Source organism: Gallinula chloropus, assembly GCF_964237585.1.
Source record: "Gallinula chloropus genome assembly, chromosome: 14".
Lineage (NCBI taxonomy): Eukaryota > Metazoa > Chordata > Aves > Gruiformes > Rallidae > Gallinula > Gallinula chloropus.
In genome coordinates this window covers 3,282,727-3,296,406 of record NC_140099.1, presented here as the reverse complement: position 1 = coordinate 3,296,406, position 13,680 = coordinate 3,282,727, and the positions used below count along the sequence as shown (strand labels likewise).

Sequence of the window (13,680 nt, the reverse complement as noted above, 5' to 3'; positions counted from 1 at the left end):
AGGCAAGTCTGGAGCTACCTAGTCTTCTCAGAAGGATTAATAACCACTTCTCTCAATCATCCTTCCTAGACCTAAAAAGAGAAACTAGGAGTGGCTTTTAATCTTCAGTAAAATACCTGTTAAGTCTCAGTTTTGCTAAAGGCAGATGCAGATTTCTACTAGGATCCTCTCTGGATCACAGTAGTGGCTATTTCCTCTCTCTTGCCTTTTCACCCTTTCTGCACCTCTGAAATTTCAACTACTGCAGTTCCTTAGCATTGGTGGAGAAGGAGGTCCCATTTCTTGTAACAGTAAGCAGAAGGGAGAAAAAGGAAAAACAAAAATAATCAAGAGAGTGCACAGAGAACGACAAAAATTACTGCATGAGCAACAGAAAGGGAAGACTGTCTTGCAGTGAGGTCTGATTACTGCAACAGAGGCAGGATGAGGCTGGCATGCTCTTCACAGGGTGGATCTCCACTCTGACACGTCTAGTCTTGTCTCCAGAAGTGCAGACAAACCACCATTGTAACACACTGATGGAGCTTAAGAGGACGAACCTATTTTTTTTCTTCAAAAATATAGCTAATTTTATGGAGATTTTCAATAACCTCTGCAACCTGCTCCACCAAGAGTGCTTGTTTTCACATGTACGAGTGAGTTTTATCACCCTCTTGTGGAATAATAAGTGAATTGTATCCGTCAGAGGTTATAGGAAGAAGGAGAAAGTGGGAGTAAGGAAGGCAGCAATGAAGGAAGAAGTATAGGCTGGGTGGAATAAAGGGACAGTGAAGGAGAACCAAAGATGACTAGTAACACACTACCACCTCAACTTCTTCAAAAAGCTATCCCCAAAATGTTATTGGAGAACACCAAAGATAGCAGGCTGCCAAATTTATTCTCCCATGGTAACACTGACTAAGTTCTGTGTTCTATGATGATTCAAGTCCTGCCTCAGCTGTAATCACCATCTTTTGCACCTTTGTTTCCACACACGGGGGAAATACATTCTCTATAAACACCCAAGGTTAACTGTTCAAAAACTTAAGAGTCAAAAAACGCTCATTAGATATTTTCTTATTTAAAAACAGTCTGCAGAGAACATCTGTGCCCTGCTGTTGGAACATGAAAGTGGAGAGCAGATGAGCTGAACCTGCAAAGAAAACTAATGGAAGCTTATGCATTCGCATTACATCCTACTGGGGAACATAAAAGAAAAATCAGAATATTTAATTCCTTTCAAATCGGGAATCATCCTTTCCTCAGTTTCTGGCTTACAATAGCCTTCCTTTGCAACATAATCCATATACATTCAAAACCTTGAAAACAAGAAATTTACTGCCACCTGCATTTTAAAACTTGACAATCCAAGTTTGGTACAAGCACAGACAAAAAAAAAAACCCCAAGAAAGTAACAGTGATATTTGATTAAGCTCGTGACACTGCAAACAGGCACAGAAATCCCACCACCACAAAAAAAGGACAGTTCAGATAAGGTAGATATCACAAGCATGGTGAAAAAATAAGAGATATCACACAATATATCCCCCAAAATTCCTGAAAATCTTACAGGAATCCCACAGAAACCTACAGACCACACCCAACACAAATCACCATTATTTCTTCTTAATGGCATTTTTTTCTCATGCTCCTCAAAGAGTTAGAAACCCATTTAAAAAACAGAATTCTAATGACAGATCTTCTTAACCTTATGATAAAAGAATACCTAAACACTTCTCTCCCAGTTCACTAACTATATTTATACCTAGGCACTATTCACAATGTAAAGCATAAAATGGATAACTATGCAAGATGCATTTATTTCATTGTTTTAGTCAAAACCTGGCAGTAAAGTACTTCTCCAGACAACATACAATTTCAGCTTAACCTTATTCTTCAGGAAGGTATCTGATTTTTCTGGATAAAAATTACTGTATCTGAGTTCTTAACCATTAATTCCTACTGGTGGGTCAAGTCCTAAAATTATACTTTAACCAGTATGTACACAGTTATCTGCATTTATTCATCATCCTGAGATGCCACTGGTGATTTATTTTAGCTTCTGCAAAATACCCATCAAGGCAGGCTGTCTGTGACTGATGTTTTACAGCAGATATACATTTAGATTCATAAAAATCTTCAAAAAACCCCAGCCTCATTACGCACAAACTTTTATAATCAGAGTAACAAACTGCTTCCCTTCACCTCTCCTATAACTCGGTTGGTTCTGAAACCCAACATTAAGTTACTAGAACAAGCTCCTTGGATGAGGGAACACAAGAAGCTACAGTTACAGAAGAGCTGGCAATACATCTGGTGATGTTCAACAGACTTTACAGCAATACACTCTTCTATTTTTTTCTTTTAGGAAGCTGCCCAGAAAGGATCCATTTCACCCTCCTGCCTTCTGCCCATTTAACCAGGTACATGAGCTCTGTTGTATCGTGTTCCTTCTCTGTCCCAGACTCTCACAGGTGCTAAGGAAAGGACTGTGTACTTTACATGCAAGGAAAATACCACAGTTAAGAACCTGTCATACAGATCAGAAAGGAAAAAATAGTGGCAACAATTAATAAAAGGGCACACATGCAAACAATGATCCTTTTAAAATAAAAATGTATTAATAAAAACATCATAAGATGTTACAGTGTTTAAAATTATATTAGATATTTACATATTTGTTATTAATAAAATTATTATATTACATACTTTGTTTTCAAGCAATCCAGCTGAGTTCATATCAGACATACTGTGACTTACACTGAAAAAATATATTGCTATATTAAACAAATCTAAGAATACATAAATTTTCAAAATTGTACACACATCACTATTGATCAGGAACACCTGCTGGTGAAAACCCTTCTGTTACTGTAAATCATTATTACTCCTGATCAAAACTGATTCCCCCATGGCTTGACTTCAAGTCTGTTTTGATCAATCAAGTGCACCAACTAAGGTTACAGAAATATTTACACTGGTTCTTTGGACAGCTCCCCTATCTTCTGAAAATGCTTGATGAAGAACCTCAGACTGTAACAGCAGCCCATTTTTTTAAAAAAAAAGCGGAAAACCACAAGTTCAGAAGCTACAAACACTATGTAAAAGTTCACCACAGTTTCATTTCTGCTGAATTAACTGTTTGAGAGGACATGGGGTCAAACACATCCCTAAAAATATGAAGGTTTAAAAAAAAAATCAAAGGGAAGGGGATGGAATGTTTTAAACAGTCTGGTTTACATTGCAGCCCCACAGACACTGCTCTCAGCACAGATGACAGGCAGTAGTACACTGTGGCGTGTGCTTGGGAACTTCTCAAAGAAGCTTTGCTGACAGAAAAAGCCCTCATGTAACTGCACCTGGAACAAAACTTTCCACAACTATCTATGTTTCAAACCAAGATATCCTTGCCATATCCTTCTGAAAGAAGACTGGCATTTTTCTAACAGCTTTTCCTTTACCTTTCCTGAAGCGATGTGTGCTCATTTGCAGATATTTATGAATCAGACAGTTAGCAAGAGCACACAGTCCCATCACTAATCTGAAATGCCCAACCCTACCAAAACTCCCTGAACTCAGGGAGTCCTCCCCTCTGTTACTTCTAAGGATTTTTGCCTGATTGAGCCACAGAAACAGAAATAACTTGAACGAAAAAACTGTAGGTGAAAGGAAGTTACCCTGAACCTAAAAATAGGTTTCTGTCCTCCTCCCACTCCCCAGAAAGCATAAATGGAAGCGCTCTTTTCTCAGGGAGGCAGTAGCTTGCAAGAGATGAATGTGGAGGGACTGCTTCCTTACTACAAAAGCTTTATCAATGAACAGAAGCAGCATCCTGTTGTAATCATTGCATTTGAAAAGCAAAGCAGAAAACTAAATAAGCTCAAAACTGAAAATTTCTGTATGACATTAAATATTGAACTCATTTTTAATACACAGGTATGTATTATGCACATTAAATATATGCAGAGTTTATAAATATACACGTAATTCCAGAGATATGAAACATGTACCTTGCCAAACAATAGTTCCATATCATAATCAATTATAAAGCTGCACTATACTTCAATAATCATGTATACTATATAGAAATAACAGCGTGGCTAAACCAGAACTTGTATTTGTCAAAGGTACTTTGGGAAAGGAAAGGAGGTACTTACATAGTTATAAAAGAGTTTCTATTACAGACCCAGAGGGTTACACATGGGCACAGAAAACTGTATTATTGTTATTAGAGAAATAAATAATACTGGGAATCATATTAGAGAGACATACTGTACAAATACAGACCGAAGACAAAAGTTTCTGGCCATGGTAAAGTCTAAATATTCCTGCAGAAAATGATTAAGATTTTAGATTCAGTCTTGTGAAGAGTACAGGAATACATTTTACACCATGATTACAAGTTACTTCACTTTAAAAATAAATCAAATAATTTTAAAAAGGAAGAGGTGGGAACGATCAGCAGGTAACATTTCCAGAGGCTGAACTGAGAAACTGCAGTAGTAAAACAATTACACTTAAGGCTTCGGGTTACAAAGCTAAACAAAACATACCCCTACACCCCCCAAAAACCTACCAACATGGCTACAGGAAAATCAACAGTCCTAAAGAGACTCAGAAATAAATAAAGACAACTGAATAGAAACATTAGAAGACCAGGGCTCAGCTGACAGAATTTCTCACCAACTGCAGTTTCACTAATATTCTGTTAAGCTAAGGAGGCATCCAAATCTTATACAGAGATCGCCCTTAATGTCCAGATTTATTTCAACCAGAATGGGCATAAAATTTCTAAAAGTAGTTGCAGGATGGATGCTTGATTCACCATTGATTAAATACAGCACAAAACAATTTCCTGGGTTGTTTCCACACCATGAATTAGGAGTACCGAGTCCTATTTTCAAATATGAAAACAAAGTGAATTTTTATTTTGAGAGTTCATAGCTACTATGTCCCTAAACTCCTGTTTATAAATTAGAACTATTCAGCTTAGGTATATTATTAACAGTTTATTGGTAACAGTGAAGCATTACGGATGTCACAGATGGAGAACACTGCAGTAAAGAGAAGCAGCCAACCCCCAAGGAAGTCAACTGAAAACAGAAACTGTATCTTTCTTCTTCTACAACTCAAATCAGAACTATTTCACACATGTACTATTCTAAAGATGGTACTTGCAGGCCTGAAAAAAAACCCTCAGACTTTTTAATGACAAACAGCTTCTCAAAAAAACCCGCAAAAGTAACTGTATTTTTAAAAGAAGGTGCCCATACATCTTGCAGTTCTCACTTAGTCCAAAGGCTCTTAGTGTTGGTAGTAGGTTTTTTTTCACTATTTAGGAAATTCAGCATTTGACCTATAGATAGGATTCAAAAGAAAAGCTCATAATAAAATTTCAACTATAGGGAAATAATATAATGATCAAAAGCAAACAGTAAGTAAAAAGAGATTTTCCCTTTCCGACTATGCCATGCTCTTTTGTTGCCACTCCAGCAATTCTTTAATGCCATGGAAACTATCTGATAAATGCACTGGAAGCTCAATAAATTTCATAATATTGAGGTAGGAAAGCAATGGGTATTGTTGACAGAGAACTTCTGTTCTGAGTGCCTATTTTAAGGAAGAAAAATCATCTAAAAATAAAAATCATACTTTGAGCTGTTTTCAACAAAAATACACAACGGTTTTGGGAAACTTGAAAGCAAACTACACTAATTATATTAGATCACTGAAAAACGTGGGCAAATGATAGGCAAAACAGCCACACCTCGAAGCTACAAAAATGGGAGAGATGGATTTAAAATTTAACCACCTTACTTTTGGATGGTTTGCTTTACCTCACTCATGTATTTTTCATGTGGGCAAGGGGGATGGGAAAACTGCTGTGATTTACATGGGAGTTTTCCATCCTATTTCTCAAGACATTAAACGCATTCATAAAGCACATGATCTTTCTAGTCATCTGTATGTGTGTCTTCATCTTCTGGACACTCACCTACCTCTGCAGACACTGACAAATTAACTCCCCCTTCCCCTTCTTAAGGTTATATTGAAACTGGTGTTTTCACATGTCCATCACTACAATATACTTTTTTTCCAACCAAGTGCTTTCCAACATTGCATTCCCACCAATCAACCTCTAGAGACTTCTAAGAAAAAGACTATCTACACAAAGTGAAAGTATAATCCCTCCAATAAATAATACACCTCTCCAAGGTACGCACGGTGCTACTTCCCCTACAGAACAGGCCAGATTTGAGGTGTGCCACAAAGCTTGATAACAAATTCGGGATGGGTTTGACTGAGATGCAGAAGTGGAAGCGCTCACTCCCTAAAAAAGGGCCCTTCAACAAGACTGCTCCACCACAATCCAGTTATCTAGGGGACCCACCAGCCTTCATACCAATAGCCCCTCGAAAAGGAAAGCCAAAATCAAAAGCCATAATGCACCACCAGGCAAGAGCACATGAACATTTAGAAATGCATGTGGGACTGAAAGAGAAAACATCTAAGAGTCACATACTGAAACCACAGGGCAACTGCATCCCAACTCCCATGTACAATTCCTGCCTCTCTCCTCCTTGTCACACTTGAAGCAAAGGAGAAAAGGCTGGTTTAGAAGTGTGATACCGGACATTAGTCATGTTCAAAAGGGTAACTCCAAATTAGATTTAGTCCCAAGTTAATAAAAAAAAGCAGTTAAATTATCAGAAAAGTGAAGTCTTTACTGTAGGCAAACAGAGCAGCTTACTGGCTTGTGGCTTTTGAAAGGCTAAACTCCGCCCAGCAGAGCCTCGGAAGGCACATCTCTCTAAATACATTAAATGTTTGTTTACAAAAAGATAAGATACACACATTCAAAACAAAACAATGCAAGAAAAACACTAACAACTTAATTTCTCTCTACGTTTTTTCTGGAATAAGCAATACTGAAAATTCCAGTTCTTATTACACTGCCTGAATAGCAGGTTATCTTTCAGACTTGTATGTAGCATGGAAACATACTGTCTCTTCTATTTTTCTTTCCTGAAATGTTTTTATTACCAAATGAACAACACCACCACTGACTTATCTATCTGTTTCTGCAACACAGGCATGTATGCTCACAGAAAGCAACAGACTGCATTAAAACACTACCAAAACAAGCCATTTCACTATATATGACTCTGCCCCTAGGGAAAGGAATGAGAGAAGATAAGATGTGACAGATGTGTAGTCACGTCACTTAATACACTACTGGAAGGTGCTCAAATCATTATGGTGACAGGCTGAGTATAAAAACTTGCAAAGAATGGACTAAGCATTTATCTAGTTTTCTGCATACATGATTCTTGTAATCAAAGAAGACACTGAAGTCCATAAAAGTGCTGTTTGAAAGAAGGCAGCCTGCAAATGTCAAGATGCAATACAGGTATTAAAGAAAGGGAGCATTGAGTGTGTGTTTGTCAGCAAAGCCCCTCCATTGTGAATACCAAATATGTCTACGGTTGAATTCAAGGTCTACCCTGTACTGAAATACATCCAAAGAGGTTTAATTAAACTTGAAATTTACCTAAAACAAGAAGTTTAAACAATGTTAGCAACTGTGGATCTCCAAACTGTTTTCATTATTCCTAGACTTGAAAAGCTAGTTTGCTGAAATCTCTTCTGTTTTGGTTTGAAAGACCCAAACAGTAAGGATAAAATTAGAACTCATGTGGTTACTAGATTGAAGTAATAGGACTAGTCACGTGCTTAAAGGTAAGTGTAAACCTAAGAGTTCAAAAAATTAGGACTTCCAAGCGATTGGCCAAGAAAAAAGTATGAAAAATACAGGAGCAAATTGTTTCCCCACACCTTTCAGGTTTAATAATCTGCAATGTTACAAACATTGACGTTGGTCAAGAACATTTCCAAACAGTAGCACAATTTTTACCTGCCAATGTCCCTTCAGTAAGGACCAGCACCACTGCTGTTTCACATACACTGTTAGACCCAAATCCTGCAAATTAATCTGCACAGGTAGATCCCTGTGCCTCTGGGAATCCGCATTAAGTCAAAGAGGGAAAACTAACTCTCAGGATCAGATTCTTAATTTGAAGCTGGACCACTGTAACTCATTATGACACTAATCATAAATGTCTCACCAACACTCTCTGCTCCCCATCTGTTTGTTTTATCTTATTATAGTTTTATATCTCAATCCATGGGACTAGCTACAGTAGTCAAATTAAGCACCTGCATATGCCTGTGCTGCTGCAAGGCCAGGTCCTCCGACAAAGGCAGCGTTCTCCTTACACTTGCACACATGGCTGGTTTGTTCCCTGAATGGGACTGCAGAACAGAAAGAACTTGTAACAACCATCTCTTTATTTATACAAATGGACATCTCAGAGCTTCCCAGTAACCTAGCCACTAAACCAAAGGATAAACTCCATTCCCCTTCTAAAGCGCAGCAATTAGTATTTTCAAAGGACATTACCTGCATATCATGAGTGACCTGCAAAAAGCATAAAACTGAGCTTTCAAATTATTTTGAGGGAGCTTCTGTTTCTTTATCATACTGTCACAAAATGAGGGAAAAAAAATCATAAAATACTCATTGCAGTACTATTTTTGTAACAAATCCACTGGTTCCAACAGACCCTGAATTAAGAAATGTTGAAGGGGAAGGATTATTCTGGTACAGCATCAATCCAGGTCCACCCCCCCCACCTCCCTCTTCTACTCCCCTTTATGCTTCCAAGCTGGTCATGGTCTGGCACAACACAGTAGGGCTGGATGTACCAATCTTTTAACCCAGTACAGCCATTTCTGCAGTCTTACATATATCCCACAGAAAGAAACCCCAAATAAATTAACAACAACTACAACTAATCCTAGAATCTTAATTTTGGCTAAATTAGGAGACATATATTAAGATGGGATTTTTTTTTTTTGTCTGGGTTGGTTCAGAGGGGTTTTTTTGCAACTTCTCTCCTCTTATGAAGAAGTGAGGTTAAGAACTAAACCAAAGTGCAGCTACACATTTATTACATATTTCAATACTCTGATGAGTAAATTTGTCAAACAGGTAGGGGAGGGAATGTGAGAAATGTATTTGCCCACAAAGCAAAAACAAGACAGAAACAATGCAAAACATAGCAATTTTGTTATTTTCCAGAATTATCAGCCCAACCATGCTTAAGTTCACTACTTATAACAGGGAAAAAAAAAAAAGGCAATAAAAAAAAAATCACAAACTTAAATGAACCATTTGAGAATTCAGTGTAAAAGAAACACTTCTGGGAGGTGGCTTCCCCCCTTCCTCACCAGACAGACATAATTCTGAGAGGTACTGTTGGCCCCTGGATTTGTCCTGAAATTCACTGACAACTGGGATTTAGGGGAAGCATTCGAGGTATTACAGAGATATTGGCACCCTTTCAAAAGCAGTATGCTGGATCATAACTTTTTCTTTTTCCAAATTAGAGGTTAAATCTGCCGGCAGAAACTCAACCAGAGCTGGGATATGCAGACTCTCAAAGCAGCAATGTCTTGCCTAAGACCTGATTGGCAGCATCTTTCCACTCGAGATGCTGCAGCTCATGGGACCTTTTGATTTCAAAACCCAGCAGAAGCCAGAGCTGGGAGCTACCCATTCCCAAATGCTATGAGAAGGGGTCCCATCTCCCTGCTAAAGCCTCACTGTAGGGCCTTCAAAACATACCTGGGGCCTGCATTTGGCACCAGTGTCACAGGTTGCAGACCTGCGTGGTGCAAGGGAAGATCCCAGAAAAGAGTTTCCCTTCTGCTCACAGGTCAATTTACCCTTATCAGAATGATTGTACATTTAGGTCAACTGTTGAGGCCTGACAACTCACACATAGTCTGAGTGCCTTTAAAATTCAAGTCATGGTACAGGTTAACAGCACCATTTAAAACTTTCAAAAGTATTGCAAACAATTACCACACCCTCAAGTCACAGATAAAATATTTTGTGGAGCTTAAACACATACATTTCTGGCACAAAACGTCTCTCATTGCTGGCAAAAATTTCCCTGCAATTTCTGGCATTCGGAAGACAAAAATTGTTTTATTTATTAAAAAACTTTCATCATCTTACCTTTTAGCAGAGGCAGGGGAGTTAACTCGATAGGCTTGCCCTGAGACCTAAACTGGGAGGAGCTTTGTGACCTCTTCTGTCTGGCTTTTCTGACGGACTTCCGAGAAAATCCGTCTACTTTATCCACTGATGGAGGAGTAGTTGGTGCTGAGGACATATCCCTACTGAAGGAAAACAAGTATTACAAATATATCCCAAATGGATGAAATGAGTAAAGATTAACCTAGGTTTCCCAAAAATCTTCTCCTTTCTGCACCACTGTCCTGATGACAACTAACCCAAATAAAGTGTTAAGAGAACTAACCCACCAACATAGGTACAAACTGTATGGAATAAACTTCATGGAACAGTGCAATAATTCTTCTTGCTCACTTTTTTAATCTGTGTTTCTCATTTGCCAAAAAACCTGCAACAGGAAAAATTCAGACTGGAGGCTGACATCACTACATCAATAGAGCTTCGTACACCTGTAGACCTGACACAGGGTTGGAGCTTTAAACCGTATCTTTTGGGGGATGAAGTCATTTCAAGCCATTCTGCAAGGCACCACGCATGCTAAAGAATGGGTGCACAAAAGGGTACATGCAAACAGGCTTTTGGCATTGAAGTCATCAGTATGCATTGGATAAAATAAATAGGGCAGAAGAAAAATAAAAATCAGCTTATTTGCCATACCTACATACACAATTTTACAGAAATATAAGAAAGTAAAGCAGAAAGTACTGCTATGCCTGACAGTTTTGCTAACACTGACAAATTTTACGTATTACTTCTTTATTCTCCATTTTAGAAACTCTTGGTTTTGTTCTTTTGAGCCCCTGTGTACAGTTATTCCACATTCTGGCATTTCAGCAAGAGCAGCAGCGTGGTAGCCATAACTGTTCTGAGGGCATAAGCCAGACGAGGCTTGCAGGGAGAGACAGAGAGCCAAAAAAGGTTTCTGCAAGCAAAAGTTTGTTTCCCAACTCCATCAGCTGGCCTAAGACATAAGCATTGCTTCTTCCTCTCAAAACCTGCCTTAGTATTACTGCCATAGCTGATTCCATACTTCTAAAAAATACCAAAAAGAAACATTTAAACAGTGAATTAAACCATCCAGCCACAGTATTTACTGGTCTTGTCCTGCCTCTTAAAAAGGCCCATGGCACCTTGGTGAAATAAATGAGCCATACTTAAGGGAAACGAGATAGGAGGAATTTAGGCCTACACATTTCAAGCAGCTCTGTGTACAGTTAACTTCACCAGCATGTGCACCTCTACTGAAATCAACAGAACGATTTGCATTAATAACAGGATCATCAACAGGAGCAGCTCTGTTGATTTCAGTAAGGCGACACACTCGTGCAAAGTTAAGCATCGGCATAAGCATTTGCAGGATCAGGGTCTTAGAACATGTCCTTGGAAAGCATTACTCATCCTCAATGTCTGTTGACTTCAATTACCAAAGTGACTCGTATGCTAAAAGAAGTTGATTCCACAATATAGACAACGCTTTCGAGTACTTATTTTTGCTAAAATATTTGGTTACTCATATGCTGGATAAATTATTAAATCCATCGACACAGACATTATTTGGGTTTGTCTTCTGTAAGAAAAGCTTTAGATTTACTGCAACAGTGTAAACAAGTCCCGAAAGGTAAGAACTATTTCATGCAAATTTACATATACATGCACTAAATCTATCAAAAATGGAAGTATACACTCCACAGCTTCTTTGAGGAAGCATGTGCAGCACTCAGAAGCTGAACTCTGCAGCTGGTGTTAGGGTAATGAAAAAACCTTATTCCATCTTTTTGATTTCTCCTGAGGTATTCCTTCACTCCCAACTCATGCTTTCTAAATATAATATGCTACAGCAACATGAACCTGCACCTTAAACCGGTCTTGTTTATCATCTGGGAGGCGGAGGAAATGCCACCATCACCAGGGCATTAAGGGCCCAGACAGTATTAATAAAGAAAAAAAGTCAGATAAACTGAAATAGAATGGCCTGTACTTTGGCAACCCACTTCTAAGGTTTCAGCAGTCCGGCAAAAAACCCATGCAAAGAGTTACCTGTTACATAAACCAAATTCTGGAAATATCAGCAAAAATACATTCTTAAAAACCTGAACTGGGTGGCCCTATTTCATCTCCTCCAGAAAGATTCACCTCCCCATCACGTGCAGCACTAAAGTGTAACCATTTCTGCAGAAATGCTTTGCACGCTCTCTCAAAATTAAATGTAAAAAAAAACCAAAAATTAAAAATAACAATGGACAGTGACTAAAGTGGATCACTTAAACTGCAGGATCATTGTGTCAGCAAGAAGGTTTACTGACACTTCTCCGCTGTAAATTTAGTAACAGTTTCCCTAACCTGCTTTATAAATTATTAAAATCTAATTCTAATTCAACAAGACTACATCCAGCCTAACAACCTTACAGTAAACACTGATCTCTTTTTTTTCATCCCTCCAAATGAACATTAGCTCCCCTGAATACACTATCACAGCGAGACACACTGTTTCAACGGGCAGGGTGGGAAGGGAAAAGAGAAAAGAAAATAATAAATAAAGCCCGAGATTATTTATTGTGTGCAAGTGGGAAAGCTGCAACCCCGGCCACTGCTTCTTGCTTCCTTCAGCAGGGGATCTTATTTTATTCCCGAAGTATTTTGGTAAATACGAGGCCACGCACATCAGATCTGCTGGTCCCCGAGGGGGGGGAGATGGAGGGGGGGGTGTAATTCACGGAGAGGCGAGTGGACGTGAAAATACCGACGGATATCACCAGGGAAGGGAGCCAGGGGCTCGCTCGGCGCCCGGGGAAGCAGAGGTGTAATTAGCTGCCTCCCGCCTGCTGCTATCGGCTGTCATTTCCAGAAAGGAGCCGCGGAGCACCGCAGCTGGAACATGTCCTCCCCGCAGCCCCCCGCGCCTCCTCACCGACGCCCGGGCTCCCCCCCCCCCCCACCTCCTTCCACCTCGGCCCGCCCGCGCCTCCTCCCCGCACCGCCGCCGCCTCGCCGCTCCCCCGCGGGCCGGCGCGGAGGGACGGAGGGATGGAGTTACCTTGACCCTCCTGGTAGAGAAGCCGGAGACGGGAGGGAGGCGGCGGCGGCGTAAGCCGGGCTTGGCGGTGCGCGGCCGATGCCTGGCGGCGGCGGCCCGAGTGTGGTACGCGCCGGGCTCGGTCCCTGCCGCGGCGGCGGCGCAGGAGCCTGTAGGCCTCGGCGGCGTTGGCGGCCTCCCCAGCGCAGGGCGGCGTTGGCGGCGGGTTCAGGAGCGGGCGGCTGCTCGGGCTCCGTTCAGTCCCATGCACTCGGCGCGGCCCCCTGCCTGCGATGGCTGCTGCCTCACTCACATTCCCGGCGGAGCCCTGCGGAGGGGCCCTGAGGAGGCGCGGGGGGGGGGGTGCGCGGGGGGAGCCGAGTGCGGGCCGAGCCGAGGGGGAGCGGCGGGCGCGGTGCGGGCGGCTGGGGAGAGGGGGGGGGGGGCAGGCCGGGCGGGCGGCGCGGCGGTGCTGCGAGGGAATGGAAGGCCTCTTCCGCCGGCGGCCGGCTCAGGTGAGAGGGGGGGTCCCGGTGGGCGTCAGGGTCGCGCTCCGGCTCGCTCCTATTGTCACTCTCAGCGGGCT

At 41.0% G+C, this 13,680-nt stretch overlaps 1 protein-coding gene across 1 annotated transcript in view; it reads right to left on the bottom strand.

The window, feature by feature from the left end:
- The window catches only part of PPP2R5E (protein phosphatase 2 regulatory subunit B'epsilon), a 72,811-nt gene extending 59,691 nt beyond the window's left edge, over positions 1-13,120 (bottom strand). The window contains exons 1-2 of the mRNA XM_084270630.1: positions 13,116-13,120; positions 10,064-10,227 (exon numbers count right to left, since the gene is read on the bottom strand). Of these exons, the coding sequence (XP_084126756.1) occupies positions 10,064-10,220 (157 nt within the window). The 5' untranslated portion in view covers positions 10,221-10,227; positions 13,116-13,120. The remainder of the gene's footprint in view (positions 1-10,063; positions 10,228-13,115) is intronic.
- Positions 13,121-13,680: the final 560 nt, after the last annotated feature.